General features: G+C 39.8%; 1 protein-coding gene across 4 annotated transcripts in view; it reads right to left on the bottom strand.

Annotated features, from left to right (window-relative positions):
- Positions 1-17,559, bottom strand: part of LOC116520697 (protein kinase C and casein kinase substrate in neurons protein 2-like) — a 50,924-nt gene that overhangs the window by 17,153 nt on the left and 16,212 nt on the right. For all 4 annotated transcript variants that reach the window (XM_032234996.1, XM_032234999.1, XM_032234995.1 and 1 more), the window contains exons 2-6: positions 9,148-9,215; positions 6,977-7,133; positions 3,993-4,228; positions 3,066-3,227; positions 420-595 (exon numbers count right to left, since the gene is read on the bottom strand). In XM_032234996.1, coding sequence (XP_032090887.1) covers positions 420-595; positions 3,066-3,227; positions 3,993-4,228; positions 6,977-7,133; positions 9,148-9,207 — 791 coding nt within the window. In that variant the 5' untranslated portion in view covers positions 9,208-9,215. The remainder of the gene's footprint in view (positions 1-419; positions 596-3,065; positions 3,228-3,992; positions 4,229-6,976; positions 7,134-9,147; positions 9,216-17,559) is intronic.

Below are 17,559 nucleotides of genomic sequence, written 5' to 3'. Positions count from 1 at the left end.
AAATGTCCATGGTGTCCAGTAATGGCCATTTTACCACCCCTTTCAATGAGGCATGGCTCTTTTAATGAGAGGAAATCCTGCTGCATGAAGTTTAATACCAGTATCTTCATTTTAATCAATGGATCTGAACAATGTGAGGCCAGCTGTATGAGTTATATAGCCCACAAGTTGTGGTGGAAATGTAGTTACAGTCACAGGAGGAGAGGTTGCTTTCCAGAAGGCAAAAGGGCATTGGCTTGGGATGTCTGGTAAGCAGGAAGAAGACAAAGACAGACCTCCCTAGCAGTTCACAATATATATCTATAGCTATGTAGATTGTGGTTTTAGTCAGGCAAGATTCTGTCTGTAGGCCAACAACAATGAAGAAACAACTCTATGTGTTATTCTTGGGGCCTGATGCAAGACTCCTTTTTCCACACCTGGAATCTGCAGTGATATCCAGACGCCGATGCAGGGCGAAGAAGGCACTTTTGAGGAAGACAATCCGTCTCTGCTCCAGAGCCTGCCCCTGCTCAAACACAGTCTCCATTTCTTCCATGTAGCGAGGGCTGCAACGGTCGAGCTCCTGCAGGGCCTTCTGATAACGTTCACGGATCTGTTGACCAGAGCCAAAAAGATTTATAGGCTTTCAAATTCTCCAATCTTTGGAATCCCTATCCCTAAACATATGCTCTCACATGTCTTGGACAAGGCAATGCTCATTCAGCTGCAGGCCACTCCTTGTGGCCCACAGTAACCAGGCTGGTTGGTTTTGCTGCATTGCAGGGTGAGGGAGGAAGAAACTCATCTGATGCTTTGGGGAGCTAAATAAGATTGATGGGTTATCTCCTGCCTTAGACCAGGAAACTTGAATGAATGTAGGAAGTAGGCAGAGATCAATGCCTGTGAGTGTTAGAATATGCACTCCCACTCAAATCGCATCATACCACTCCAAATTAAATTAGCATTATTTATATATATATATATATATATATATATATATATATATATATATATATGTATATGTATATGTATATGTATATGTATATGTATATGTATATGTATATGTATATGTATATGTATGTATGTATGTTTGTGTATATATATGTGTGTGCGTGTATGTATGTATGTTTGTGTGTGTGTCTATAATTGCTGAATGTTTACAAATTCATGCAATCTCACAAGATTCTGGCTGACTCTTGAGATTTCTGAGATCTTGTCAGATCTTGGGATGAGGTTGTCAACACTTTGTAATATTTGAGGTGATTTTGGTGAGGACACTAATTTTTGTGTGAAAAGTTTTATCTTCGATATGTGTTATATATACATCATATGTGTAGAATTGTGTCCTTCACATTGTAATATGTGTTCATAATTTGCTCTTACTGTTCTGCAATTCTGCGTTAAAAAAAAAAAACTCTGCACACCCAGCATCTTGATGAGCAAAAAGGTTTGAATTGGCTGACTTGGAAAAAAAATCTGCAATTCATAATTATTTAATTTTCTTTTTGAACCCAATCCAGAATATTAAAAGGTCACACTGTTCTTCAAACAGATTTTGTATTTAGTTTGCTGCACTCAGGCAACAACAGTATTGTTCTGCATAATTGCATTTCCAATCAAAGGAAAGAAAAACGGTTTGCTTTAAATCATTGCGGATTTTTTATTCCAGATAAATCCCCAAGTCCCAAACATTACTCAGATATTAGCAAAAGATCTCAATCATTACTGCACAGTAAAAAATTGATTTGGCAATTGTTCAAAGTTACAATAGCACTGAAAAAGGGACTTGCAACCAGTCCTCACATTTATAGCAATAGCACTTAGATTTATATACCGCTTTACAGTGCTTTACAGCTCTCACTAAGTGGTTTACAGAGTCAGCATATTTGCCCCCAACAATCTGGGTCCTCATTCTACCCATCTTGGAGGGATGAAAGGTCGAGTCAACCTTGAGCCTGGTGAGATTTGAACTGCCAAATTGAAGTAGCCTGCATTGCAGCACTCTAACCACTGTACCACCGAGGCTCTGATTATGATTTTTGCAGCAGCCCCATGGTCACGTGATCAAATTAGGCACTTGACACCTGGCATTTGTTTACAATAGTTGCAGTTTTTTTTTGGGGGGGGGGATCATGTGATCACCATTTGCGACCTTAGTCTTAACTGACTTCCAACAAGCAAAGTCAAAGATGGAATCAGGATTCATTTAACAACCACGTGGTGAACGGATGTAGTGATTTGCTTAATGACCATGGCAAAAAAAGGACACAAAATTGGGTATGATTAACTTAACTGCTTTGCTTAAGAATGGAAATTTTGGTCCCAACTGTGTCCTAAGTCAGAGACACACACACACCCTTATACTGAAGGTGCAAGCGGTGGGACATGTTCTCTAACCCCACCAGTCAATTGATATATTTGATAAAAGTATCAGGGAACCGTTAGTTCTCTAGATGTTGCTAAAAAATAACTCAGAACAACTGGTGCCACTCTGGCCTAAAATGAAGAATGCTGGGAACTGTAGTTCTGTTTCTGCTTTATATTTTAAACAAAATATAGGCAGTCCTTGACTTAAAACAATTCATTTAGTGACCGTCTGAAGAAACAACAGCAATGAAAAAAATGACTTATGACCATTGAAGCCTCCCCATGATGATGTCATCAAAATTCAGATGCTTGGCAACTGACTCACACTTATAGCGGTTGCAGTTTCCTGGGGCGACGTGATTCCCCTTTTGCAACCTTCTGACAAGTAAAGTCAATGGGGAAGACAGATTCACTTAACAACCATGTTACTAACGTAACACCTCTAGCAATTCACTTAACAACTGTAGCAAGACAGTTCATAACATGGGGCAAAACTCACTTAATAAATTCCTCACTTAGCAACAGAAATTTTGGACTCAATTGTGGTCGTCAACTGAGCAGTACCCGTCATGGCCAGCTGATGGTGAAGCCAACAGTAGCATATAATAGATGTACATAACAGGCACAAGTTTAGCCAACGTAGTTGGCCTATCTGACAAACTGCCCAACCAGCCAGGAGCAATGGAAAAGATAGAGAGGTACGAACACTCCCCTACCTTGTTGGTTTCTTGGCTACAACGTTGATGCTCTTCCCGCAAAGTACGCTGCCGATCTGGAGATACTTCAGCCCCCGATGGTGTCTGGATTCCACTCTCCCGCAGTGTTGCAATGTGCTCTTTGCGGCAGGCCTTGTGATAAAGAGTTTTGGCCTTCTCTGCCTGAATGTAGAAGTTGAAGAGGATGAGGAGGAAAGGGATGAAAAGTCAGGACAGTTGGGACCCAGTAGTCCCAGAAATCCTTCTCCTTAGCTTCCATATACTCTTAATTTATGGCGTCAGTGGGAAGGAAATAAGTCTACATAGGCAGCCAATGCTAGCCTCCTACTATTCATAAACTGAGGACTCCCTCCAACCTCATTCTATTGCTTCATGTTGGACCTGGTTGGAAAAGGGTAGGGATCAGGGTAAAAGGGAAAGAGAGATACAAGCTCACAATAAAGATAAACCTTTATTTCTCTAAAGCTTCTTCTGTTTCCTTAAGAAACCTAGATCCTTGGATTCTATTCCTCCATGTCTTTACCTATCTCTAGGTAAATGTAAAGGTTCCCCACATACTTTTGTGCTAGTCATTCCTGACTCTAGGGAGCGGTGCTCATCTCCGTTACAAAGCCAAAACTGAATTGTCCGAAGATGGTCCGTGTTCATGTGGCTGGCATGACTAAATGCCAAAGGCACATGGAATGCTATTACCTTCCCACCAAAGGTGGTCTCTATTTTTCTACTTGCATTTTTACATGCTTTCGAACTGCTAGTATGGCAGAAGCTAGGACAAGTAACGGGAGCTCACTCCGTTACAAGGCGCTCAGGATTCGAACCGCCAAACTGCCAAACTTTCTGATCAACAAGCTCAGCGTCTTAGCCACTGAGCCACCGCATCCCTTTACCTATCTCTACACCTAGAGAATTCCCAAAGGTTCTTCCTACCTTCTTGAGCTTCTTAGTCCAGGGTTTCTGAGCCCGCTGGAAACCATTTTCTAGCTCGCAAGTCTCCTTGAAGCCCCCAAAGAGCTTGCGGTGATAGGAGTCATGCTGCCAGGATCGGATACGTCCAGCATCCTCAGAGACCAAAGCCCTTTGCATCTCCATGTGTATTTGGCTTAACCGCTCAGAAGCCCCCAGGAAAGCTTGCCATGCCCGGAGTAGGGAACCATATACCGGGCCTAGAAGTGAAGGAAGAAGGATGGGTAATGACAGGAATTCATAAATTCCTTCACTGCAGCAAAATTGAGAACAAGTGATTTCTTGGGATTTGAAGAATGCAAACTTGATGCTTTATTGAGGAATCGGAAAACTGGAGAAGTGAACTAGGCAGAGAAGCCATTTAAAAATTGACTTTGCTGGCAACTTTTACTCTGCTGTAATCATGTGCGGGATTTTCTCCACTAACGCAGATGTTAGTACAAGGGAAGTGAGGTGGGCAGAAATCCATATTCCTGTCCTAGAGTAGGACAGAAAATTGGCCTACTCTAAATGAGTCTTTTTCAACCTTGGCCACATTTGGACTTCAACTCCCAGAATTCCTCAGCCACCTGTGCTATCCACACATCTTGGAGGGGGCAACATTGAGAAGTGCTGCTTTACCACAAGAACCATGGTGGTGCAGTGGTTAGAATACAGTACTGCAGGCTAATTCAGCTCAAGGTTGACTCAGCCTTTTATTCTTCCGAGGTTGGAAAAATGAGGACCCAGATTGTTGGGGGAAATATGCTGGCTATGTAAACCACTTAGGGAAAGCTATAAAGCACCCTGAAACGGTATATAAGTCTAGCTGCTATTGCTATTTAAGTGGAATCAGCCAGATAAATGATATGGCAGCTGTAGGAGTGTCTCTAGAATATGATTTAAAAAGCCAAGATGGTACGTAGCTGTGACTGTGTAATTGAAACTCTACCTGTTTTTTTTAATGTTTCATCAAGGTGCTTTGATTGCCTTATCATGCCTTATCATAGTGAACAGCTTGATTTTTTTTAAATCACACCTTGCAAACACCATTGGCCAAATGGCAGCCATGAATTTTATATCAGGTATTTCAGCTATGCTCTTGGGCTACAGAAATGGGCCTCATGATGTTCTATATAGTGCAACATTTATTACTGATTTTTGAGAGGACACTTCCTGATCACAGACTACCCAACTATGCTTTAAAATCTATAATAACATGATGACAGCATCCTTTGGAATGACATCACCTGGACTCTAGGAGATAATTCCCAAAAATATATGTATCCTGAATTATTTGCAGATGAGTCCCAGCATTTTACTAATTGCTCAAGACTGCAGTTTCAGGTACATTAAAAAAAACCTAACAGCATTCTCATATAATAGATGTTAAAATGCCGCAGGGCAAGTCTCTGGAATATAGAACATCTAGATTTTCTTAGATAACTTTTAAAAGGCACGGTTTATTTGGCTTTTCAATTGCATAGGTTGTCAACAGCAACTATCCTTGGAAAAACCAGTTTCTTCTGTAGGTATCAGAGCAAAGATATTACCATCCTGTCAGAAACACTTATCCTCCCATACACTTTATCACGATGAAATCATTACTTCAAAGGGGGGAAAAATCACCCAGTCCCATATCATGGGAATTATCTACCCATCTTTTGAAGTTACAACTAGGGCTGGTTTGGGGAAATTCATTATAGTATTATGACTAGCTATATCAACATTCTAGATAAATACAGCAGGGCTGGGAAAGTTGAAAGGAGAATTTTCCTGGAACATATTTTGAAATGGTTTCATAGTATATTCTAGGAATAAAAAGAAAAAACTAAAAGTTTATGGCAAGAACAAACTTTACTGAATCTTGAAATAGAAAAAGAGACTTTTCCAGCTTTTTTTTTTTTTACATCCATGGGATCTCTAAAAAACTCTACAACATTTGCTGTCCCTTGTTTCCACCATTCCTAATCATTGCAATCACCATTATATGTAATGTAACTGGTGATAAAACCTGATTTTATATTCCTCGAGGTTGTCCTTGAATGATTTTGGACTAAAAGGGAAATACCTTTTAACATAAGGTAAAAGTAAAGGTTCCCCTCGCACATATGTGCTAGTCGTTCCCGACACTAGGGGGCGATGCTCATCTCCATTTCAAAGCCAAAGAGCCAGCACTGTCCGAAGACATGTCCGTGGTCATGTGGCCACTATGACTAAATAGCGAAGGTGTATGGAATGCTATTACCCTCCCATCAAAGGTGGGCCCTATTTTTCTACATTCATTTTAAACAAGCTTTCGAATTGCTAGGTTGGCAGAATGTGGGACAAGTAACAGGAGCTCACTCCATTATGTAGCACTAGGAACTCAAACCGCCAAACTGCCAACCTTTCTGATTGACAAGCTCAGCATCTTAGCCACTGAGTCACTGAGCCCCTTAACATAGCAAATAATAATATATTTCACTCATGGACTGGGGACAAATTGAAGGCAACATCATGGGCACATGGTAGGAAAAAGATGTTGCAAGAATGCTTTGGGGGAATAGTTAGGTATAAGTGCGGAAAGACCCCAAAAGGCTGATGGGGTAATAATTAATTCCTCCAATTCCCTATATTGCTTTCTGTTTTTGTGGTGGGCTGATGCTTTGCCTACAGAAATAAATCAGGGTAAAACTGCATAACTCAGAACTTGGAGACATAGACATGCATTAAAGATACAAGGAAGGTTGGATTTACAACACGTAATTTACAACAAGTAATGTTGCAAATAACTTGAGAATAAACATTCTAGGTGTGGCAAAGTGTTGGCCTTAATCCTTGAGGAAATAGCAAACATACTAATTTATAGTTAGAACACACATTTCTATCAGTTTTTCCCCCCAGATCCCCATTTCTTTCAAATGAAACCCGCATATAAAGCAAACCAGAATTTGGAACAGCCACAGAAAAAGGATGAAGCCACTCACTTGCGTCAACCAGGGGCCGCCATTTGCGAGACCATTCATCCATCATCAAAGCATAGTTACGTTCAATCTTTGCCCGTTCCTGGAAGCAAGCTACAATCTGGTCACAGACACGGTACCCATCATCCAGACGTTTGACTGTGCTCTGGTAGCAATTGGGCTGCAGGAGAAGGGATGGGAAGAAGGGATGGGGAGTGGTCTCCGTCTTGTGGTGGAGGAATGCCCCTTCAAAACAGTGCCTACCATTTAATGCCTTCCCTTCCAAATCCCACAGAGTTCTACCTCCTCTGGGGTCCTCCTGTGAATTCCAACCAGAATCAAACCAACCCCATTTGAGGTTTTTGAAAAACAGAGAATCCCAAGCACTATCATTAAGCGTTCCAGAAAAACAAGTATAAATTAGGTATTTTGACTTTTAATTATTCTAAAAGAATATGGGATAAATGTGTTTTTAAAACTGGAAGTCTTTGCACAACATGCTAATCCATAATTTACCAAATTACAATGTGCTCAATTAACCCACTTCTCAGAATTTGCACAACACAAGAGAATCATAAATTATGAGCTGGGTTCACTCAACCCAGTAGGCTAAAGTATGAGTAGCTAGTCTGAAGTTCAAGGAACATTGTTTTTAATGTATCATTTATTTTTTAAATAAATGGGGGGAAATGTTGCCAGACATAACAAAAAATTCTGATACTGAAGTTTGCAGTGCTATAGTCAAGTTCTTTTTTCCTGTTTAAGATTAAGTGATGTGATAATGAAAAATCCACATTAAGAGAAAGGGAAATTTTGAATAAGCAGACTAATGATATCCTAATGTGGCTTTCTTCACAGTAATTTGGGACTGTTATTGCTTTCTTCTCCCCCCACCCAACTTTCTAATCTAGCCTACAACTTGGATATGCCTTTAAGAAAATCAGAAACCTTCAGTACCTCAGCTCTCCCAATTTATCTTTTTACTACCCTTTCCTCAATGTCATGCAGTCTTCACTTCACTAATTTTTATCCCAAGGAACTGGCCCTTGTAGCCAGTTCAGAAATTGCAAAATGGGCAGCTTATAGGTGGCCTTTGGGATGCCCATGTTACACCTCTCCTCTGAGACCTACACAAGCTTCCCGGGTGCTTCTGGATGAAATTCAGAGCCAGTTGGGTCTGGTGTCTGCCATGGCACCGGGCAAGAAAGCAGGAGACTGTGAGTTCAATTCCCTCCCCCCACCCCTAGGCTTGAAAGGCAACTGGGTGACTTTAGGCCAATCACTCTCTCTCGGCTCAGCTCACCTCACAGAGTTGTTATTGTGGAAAAAATAGGAGGAGGAAGTGTGTTGGATATGTTCGTCACATTGAATTGTTTATAAAAATAATAAAGGCAGGATGCGAATAAGCAAACAAATAAATGTTTTTTTAATTATTCCAGATTTTTCCACCCACCCCATTAGGTCTGATAAGGGGGACACACTCTGGACCCCTTCAATTAAAGAAGGTGATTCCCCCCCCCCTCATAGTGTCTTCTCTCTGAAACCCTATATCCTCCTGAGATCAGATTAGCCCTGATTTTGCTGGCCTTTCATAAAGCATTAAAACCCAGGATGGAAGTGAAGGTTGAAGGTTAGATGAGTTTTGAGAGGATTCTATTAATTGTTTTGTTTGGTGACCAATGCTTTTTTTATTCCTTGGTAATAAATTTTTGAAATTATTTTATAAATATGTTAGCCATTCAGAATAACATTCACAAGTTGGGTGGGCCTGTAGAAAGAAAGAAAGAAAGAAAGAAAGAAGAAAGAAAGAAAGAAAGAAAGAAGAAAGAAAGAAAGAAAGAAAGAAAGAAAGAAAGAAGAAAGAAAGAAAGAAAGAAAGAAAGAAGAAAGAAAGAAAGAAAGAAAGAAGAAAGAAAGAGGAAGGGAAGGGAAGGAAAGGAAAGGAAAGGAAGGAAGATACCTTCCATCATTCTCAGATGCCATGTTCATACAATACGTTCCACCAGATGTTATTTTGTATTTTTGTTTTGTAGTTCGGCATGTGGTGCAAACTCAGTCCTTTTGGTTAGCTTAAGATTCAAGGTATTCTGGTGATCTAAAATGGGCTAGCTCAGGAAATGAGTCAAACATGTTGCATACACATACATTGAACCTCCTCCCCTCCTGCCACCCTGACCCTCTTATCAGCTACTCACCATCCAGAAGCTGTTGGTAGTTGGCTCATCGGCAGCCACCTCGCTGTATATCACAGACATAGTATCACCTGTTTAGAGAGAACAGGTCTCATAGTGTATCCAAAAGTATCAAATAAAGTTCTCATCTTCAACAATTGTTTTGCAACCACATTCCAGATGTAATCATGAAGAACCTAACTTAATAATATGTGAGAATGATCTTGGAAGACAGAATGGAGAGCCACAGACTAGGCAACCGGCACATAAAAGATATCTCAGGCCACCAAAGGAGAAGGATGAGGGACGTGTTACAGAAGGATCCCTCTCTATTTTTTGGAGAGTAAAAAGAAAAGAGGGGGGAAATCATTTCAGTTTTATTTATGAGCCACGGTGGAGCAGTGGTTAGAGTATGGTACTGCAGGCTACTTCTGCTGACTGCCGGCTGCCTGATATTTGGCAATTCAAATCTCACCAGGCTCAAGGTTAACTCAGCCTTCCATCCTTCCGAGGTGGGTAGAATGAGGACCCAGATTGTTGGAGGCAATAACCACTTAGAGAGGGCTGTAAAGCACTGTGAAGCGGTATATAAGTGCTATTGCTATTTTATTGTATTAATTATAAAATTTATTGGTTCCCCCTTCTTGCCATAAGGTAACTCTGGATGGCTTACAGACATAAAAAATGCACCTATATTAAAACCATGAATAAATTAAAATCAAAAATTAAAATCAAGGTCACATGGAGAGGATGAGGGCGGAATGGGGGGAATGTGGGATCTGTTGTTATGCCACCTCCTCTGTGCTGTTCCCCTATTGGGGGCTCGAGGCCAACTGGCAGAGCAGGTCTTTGGATCTTTATGAAAGGATAGGAGGGTTGGGGCCAATCTCACATCGGAGGGCAAGATGTTCCAGAGGGCAAAAGCCACAGTAGAGAAGACCTTCCTCCTGGGCTGATGGGACCCGCGCCATGCCTCCTCTGTTGGCATGAGTGGGACAGGCCAATCCCAGGGTGGTGGAGCGGTTCCTCACATAACCTTTGCAAGATTCTGTTACTGTGATCTTATAATAGAGACCAGTTAGTTCTTATGATTGTGCTTCTTCTCTGGATTATTCTTAAGAGCTAATATTCATCTTTAGGTTGAATACTGTCGATAACAACGTATTCCGTCTTCACTTTGTTCCCTTGTCCAGAATTCTTTAGAAATCCTGGACTTTTAAAAGATATAGGGAGAGAATGTGCTCCCTGCATAAATAATAGATCCTTTTGATTTAAATATGAGTAAGTTAATGGCAGATATACCATCTAATCTACATGCAGTATTTTCAAGTGAAACATGGGTTTGTTTGTTTTTTTAAACCCTCTCTTTTCTGTCTGAATTCCAAGAGTTTCCTCATAAACCAAAGCATTGGTTAGGACACCCAGGTCCTGTGTTTATAGAATATAATTTCATTTATTTTCCTTGGATGAGTTTGCATAAAAATCCTGAATAATAGACTCACCAACCTAAGACTAACCCTTAACCAAGGTGAATGCCGCTTTGGCTGTCATTTTGCCTGGCCAGTCTAAGAGTATTGTGCGAACATAGCACAGCCTCACTGGTGTAATGATATGGCTTCCTATCTCTCGGGCAAACGTTTGGTAAATGGAGGTACCCTTTTTTTGGAAGTGGAAGTTTCCAGAGATGAGAAGTTTATAGAAAGTGGAAGGTGCTTTGTTATACATATTGAGGTTGGGTCAGTTTTCTAATTTCCCTCCTATCCTGGGGCATTTGATGAAAATGAAATTCTTTGAATTTAAAATTATGATAATTTTTTAAAGGGCTACCATTACAGTTTTCAAGTGCTTTTAATATCAAAATCTGGCCCTAGGTTCTGCCTCGGTTAACTTTCCCAATAAGCAACCGAGTCAGAAGATCATTTAAAAGCAGTTTATTAGGATGCCCTGATAAAGTGGGATCTCCCTATGAAAAGGGAGAATCTCAAGACCCATTTATTTGCCCCTCATTCTCTCTTCCAAATATGTTCAGTTCAAATGACAAGAAGATGCAAAGTTGGTTTTTACAGATCTTTGGGAAAGGACACTGAAGACCATAAAAATACCCTACAGGTATCTGTTTGCCCACCATTATAACAACCCTTTTACAGGACTGTCTCTCCCCAGTGGTGTCTATCCATCCTGTTAGATCTGGCAGGAGAGTCCTGGTCCTATTACCAAAAAAATAAAAAATCATGTGCTGGGACTCAGGATATTTTTTTTTACCTTGGCACCTGCCCTCTGGAACATCATCTCGGAATTAGACTTGCCCCAATCCTGTTGGCCTTACACAAGGATCTAAAAAACTGAGTTTGCACTGAGCCTGGGGCCTTAATTACATGGATGAGTCTGTATCATGGCTTGTTACAAGCATTTATGAATCTCCTTGACTGCTATTTTTATGTTATTATTGTTGTTGTTGTTGTTTACTCTGGTTTCTTTTTTTTCCATTCTGTTTTATTGTGAGCCATCCAGTCCTGTGTATGAGATAGATGGTCTATAAATTTACTAAACCAATCAATCCCTCTGAAAGCAGAAGAAAACTGCAAGTATTTGGTCCTAAATGTTCAAATGTGCCTTACATTGAATTTGAACAACTTTGTTCATATAGACACCTCTAGGTATGCTGTTACTGGAGGATTTTTAAGAAGAGACTGGAGAATCACTTGTCTGAAATGATACAGAATCTTCTGCTTGAGCAGGGAGCTGGACTAGAAGATCTTCAAAGTCCCTTCCAGCTCTATCCTGATTCAATGACTAAAAATCCCACTACATGGGAAAAAGCTGGGTCTTTTTTTGCCCAAGTTCTTTAGCTTGCCTCATTCACAGATTTTCCACATATGAGATGAGGTAGAAAATCTCCCCTCTCTATTTATGAAATAAATGACTCCATTGATCAGATTTAAGAAAATGGAGTAAGAAAATACATCTGCACACACATACTTGTCATAATAAACACTTTTTTGCAACTCTAATTACAAGAGAGATTCAAACCACGTAGATCACATAAAAGCTGATGCATTAGCAGCACAGATGATTTGGAATAAGCAAACTATTGAAGAAATGTAACAGAACTTATAATTAAATCCATAGTGTACTTATTTGAATTCAGTTGAGACATTCCCAATCTTGGGCTTCATAAAGCAATAGATAAAAACTCTTGGGACTTGCCTGCTCACTTTGACAATTTGAGGATCTACCCTTCATACGTTTATCTTAAGAAATTATCTTTCTCCGTATATTATCTTCTGATCTTTTAGAAGTTTCTTATCCCAACTATAACAATTAACGTTGTATGACATGCATTATTTCAGCCTTCTCTTTTCAGAAGTATAGAGGTGGCTCTTTTAGAAATTGCATATTTCTAAATAGTACTTATATAGCTCAACAGTGCCCCTAGAGAATTTGATGAGTTTTATACAGTACAGTGTAAAAAAAAACCTGAATAACAGTCCACATCTTTTCTCAATTGCTATATTGATTTTGGTGTCACTTTCTATCCTTGTCTTTAAGATACATCCACGCTTTTTTTTTTTTGCCATGAAGGATCCCATTGCAAATAGATCCATTTTATTAGCAGTCAATTGAAGGATCCATTAAGAGTCTGACTTCAGCTATTAACTTGCTGATCAAAAAAGCTGGGATGCCATTCTGGATACAAAAACAGCTAATTTTCACGAAATGGTTGTTTCTTTATCAGAACCCTGTGAAAATGGGGTTCTTCTCCCCCACCTTCCAAGAAAACCTCATATTTGTACTTGAGGATTGACCATGTTCTAAGAACTGAAACATTCCTCTGTTTAGAGTAGGAATACTTGAAGAGAACCAGTCTACACGTGTGATGCAGATCAGAGGTGGTATTCATCAGGTTTTGACTAGTTCTGGAGAACCAGTAGCGAATTATCTGAGTAGTTCGAAGAATTGGTAAATACTACCTCTGACTGACCCCGCCCCCATCTATTTTCTGCCTCCCGAGTCCAAGCTGAGGGAGGGAATGGAGATTTTACAGTATCCTTTTCCTGCCAGGCCCATCAAATCACACCACACCCACCAAGCCACGCCCACAGAACTGGTAGTAAAAAATATTGAATCCCACTACTGATGCAAATGTTCTGAGTGCATCCCTCAAGTAACAAGATTATATTTACTTAGAACCTGGCCGGTCAGTCAAACAATTTAGGACTGCGTGGCTCAGAAAAAGGGAGCTTTATACGATGTAGTAAAAATAAAGTTTTGTGGCAGTTGGCAATCCAATGCCTATCATGGTTGACTGCAGTCCAGATCCTACCCTGAATTTCATCAGCCCATGCAAAGATTCTCCCTGGATTTTTGGAGATCGCTATTTTTCCTTCCAAGCTTTAATCATACAGGGAAAAAAAAGAACTTTTTTAGTTTAGTTTCCTCCTGCCCTATATCTGGGCCAGGAGGAAAAGTAAGGGATAACGAATGAAAATTCTTTTCAAGAATGATGGTGATTAGCTGAACTCAAAGCTTCAAAGCCATATAAGGAAAAATAATGGCGATGGGATACTAGGGTAATCTGAGCTTAAAATTAGCATCTAAATTGCATCTCTCAAATACTGCAATTTGGATCAACTGTTCTGATGAAGCTGTTTTTCAAACTTTTTGCAGCATTAAAATGAGTTTAATTTATTCCTGAGTGTTTCTTGGCAGTTGATTAAACTTAAGTGTTTGCTCTTTGTTTAGTTAGTCCAGATGCTTTTGCTGCATCTGGAATTTTTGGGGAGGAATTAACTGTGACCTGGCTCCAATCATTTTTTTTATAGAAGCAGATAAAATTTATCTTAGTCATACATGTCACCTCCGGAATAACAGGTTTGAATGTTCTGTGCTAGCACACTAATGGGAATTGTTTGGTCAGAGTTTTATGAAGGAGTAGAGGAAGTGTCAGTCTCTCAGCAGACTAAGCACTGAAGGTATTCATCTCATGTTAAGATCAGAACGTTTCCTCTAATCTAAAATTAGGCATATATTGGACACTTCAGGGAATGTTTAATAAAGGGTTGATTTTGACTGTAATTGGAGAGACACACAGGATATGGAACATTAACATATATGGTTTGATCAGGAATGGGACAACTTGCCACAACCAATTCACCAAGGCCAACTCTTCGCGGCCAACCCACTGCAGGACAACCTGCCACAGATAACTTGCCGCAGGACAATTTGCTGCAGGGGAATTTAAAAATTGTATTTTATTATTTAAAATAAATAAAATTTATTTTAATATTTGCCATTCACTTTTCATTCTGCCCTTCCTTTTCCATTCTTTCTTTAATGATTCTATTCCACAATTTCTTTGATATTAGTGTAATTCTTGCCCCACAGCAAGTTGTCCTGCAGTGAGTTGTCCATGGCGTGTTGGCCATAGCAAATTGTCATACAGACCCGGTTTGATCTTGTCTGCTACTGTCACATATGGTGTTGAAATCAACAGGGGTGCTGCTGTTCAATGTGAATTGATTAATGTGTTAATAAATCACAAGTTCTTTTGAGATATTAATTCCTGTATTTGAAATCAATTAATATACATAGATATATATGGCTAGAAGTAGGTATCTAAATCCTTTCTTTAGTAATGAATTGTTAATATATGTTGTTTGTCAATATTTACATATTTCTTTTACAAAGGGGCAAAGAAGAAAACTTTCAAATAATACAGCTGAAAATTAAAGTTGTTCTATTAGTAATTTTCCAAACCTTTTCCTTTTGTATTATAATTAATTATACTTATACTTTGTCATGATTATTATATGTATCTACACTTTCCTTTACATTCATTTAGCATTTTTTAAACAAAGTGAAAGGTGCTGAGTATAAGATCACAATGTTAATCCGTATAACCACAGTTAATTTCAATAAACATTTTTTCACACAATACATAAATTACAATTTAGGGGTGGGCATCCTACAGCCATCTGCATTCCCCAACACCAAAAATTGACCTTGTCCTATTTGTAACATCCCTAAAAACTGTCCTGTGGCCTTTTAAGATCAGGAGGTTGAAGTGAAGCTCAAAATTTTCCATATTCAACAATAGATAGATTAATGTCATATGCTAAAACTCAAGAGGCACACCCTTAATTACTGGATGCCTAGAAGCATCTGAATATGCTTGATTAGATAGACTTCTGGTCTGAAATGTCTCAGATATTTTCTTAGGTATTGTACAAGATTCTAAACTTAATTGTCCACTGTCAGTTTAGCTAATCCTGACAATTTATAGTTAACCTAAACAGGAAATTAGCAAAAGAATTATAGACATTCATACTGCTGATGTGATATATTTCAATGATTGATTTTCCTTTCTTTGAAACCTTTCAGGAAATGTAGGGATCCTACTTATCAAATAAGATTTATTATGGACTTGTTGCATTTTGCAGAATAAACATTTTATATAGGGATGAAAATCATGATGCAAAATCATGATGCAATCATTTCCAAAAATAAATCCTTTGGTGGGAAGCACCATAAGAAGTGGACAGAACTTCAAAAACCATTGGGTGTAATTACTCAATTGAACTGTATACAACTTTGAAATATTTTATACAAGAATACTTGCCACCTGGTGTCTTTTAACAAGAACTGACAGAGATTGAAAATGTATATATCACCATTCTGCTGGAGCAAAGCAACTACTACTGGAAATAGGGAGGGCCTTAATGGGTCAAATATAATCAGCTTATTTTTGTGAGCTAGAGAGCAACCAGGATTTTGGTGCAAGAGTGCCTCACTTTTTCTGGGCCAATGCCATATTTCACTTTTAAGTGGTGCATTGGGACTTAGAGAACAATTAAGTCCGATTTAATCAAATTTAGATTTATATTATAATTAAATTCATTTGTTACATATTTCATTATTTCCTACTTCTATTGCATGGAAATTATAATTTTGTAATAACCATTAGAGGTCTCCAATAGTCTTGTTCAAGGCACCTGAGGGCTATTTCTGATCCCTGGGCCTCTGATTACGGAATTCCAATGTTCAATCTTGTTCAACAACCATATCCACTTCCTTACCTTGATTTAAGTGATTTTTTTAAACAATGGCTTATTGATTAATCTGTGACTGGCTGAGTATATAACCCTAAGCCATAAACTAAAACTCATTTTGGATGAGTCCACATAATATGCTAACCCAAAACCAAATAAACCACTGATGTGATGATTTAGCAGTATGGATTGTTTTGTTGTCTAATGTTGGAGACAGTTCTGATTAACTATTGCATTTTTGGGTTTTTATAGCGACACGTAATGAAACTGCCTTCTTCACCCTGGTTCCTTCCAGAAGTACTGCATTAGTACTACCAAAATGTTGAATTCTAACACATTTTTAAAGCCACAGATTTAATAGAGAAAGAATGTCGGTCCTTACCTGAACGTTCGTTTTAAGTGGAATTGAGGGAGGGGTCTCTGCTGGGATACTGCCAAAGCCTGATTGTTCCAGAGATTGAGGGAAATTTCTTTTATGCTTCGTCATTCCCTGTTGGTTCCCAATTTCCTCAAAGTCACAGTACAAATCTGCAAAAAAACTAACAGACCACAGGCCACCCGACCCTCCACCTGACTATCTGACTAAGGTCTTATTTGGGAGGGATGTGACCTCTCCCTCAATTCTACTTAAAACGAACGTTCAGGTAAGGACCAACATTCTTTTACCAGTAGTATTGAGGGAGGGGTCACTGCTGGGACGTACCCAAGCTCAGTCCCAGGGAGGGACTAAGACCCAGGGGTAGGGGGCGGTTGCTACCTGCTGAAGAACTCTGCGCCCGAAGGGCGCATCAGCAGATGCAAAGGAGTCTATTCAGTAATGTCGTATAAAGGGAGTCGGAGATGCCCAAGCGGCCGCCCGACAAATGTCCTCGAACGGGGCCCTAGTGGTCCACGCCATGCCGTAGTAGCGGCACTCCGCGTGGAGTGGGCCGTGATCCCCGCAGGAGGAGACTGGCCTAAGAAATCATAGGCTGTGGAGATCGCTTGGCGTAACCACCTGCCAATAGTGGCAGACGAAACCCTAGCTCCCAGAGAACCGGGCTGAAAAGAAATAAAGAGGGCCTCAGACTTACGAAAAGACGCCGTACATCAGATATAAATGAGTAGAGCGTGGTGGACATTCAAACAATGCAAAAGGCGTTCCCTCTTGTGGGAAGGAGCAGGACAGGTTGGGAAGGATGACCTCTTGGGCCTGATGGAAAGGGGAATTGACCTTTGGGAAGAAAGTAGGGTCCAGGCGCAGGACCACTCTATCGTGGTGAAACTGACATAGATCATCCTTGGACAAGAGGGCCCCCAACTCAGAAATGTGACGAGCAGAAGTCACCGCAACTAGGAAGGCTACCTTGAGAGATAAGAAACGGAGGGGGATCGTCCGTAATGGTTC

The sequence above is a fragment of the Thamnophis elegans genome, chromosome Z, assembly GCF_009769535.1.
Source record: "Thamnophis elegans isolate rThaEle1 chromosome Z, rThaEle1.pri, whole genome shotgun sequence".
Lineage (NCBI taxonomy): Eukaryota > Metazoa > Chordata > Lepidosauria > Squamata > Colubridae > Thamnophis > Thamnophis elegans.
Note: the sequence above shows the minus strand (reverse complement) of the source record. Positions and strands in the feature narration are given on the sequence as shown.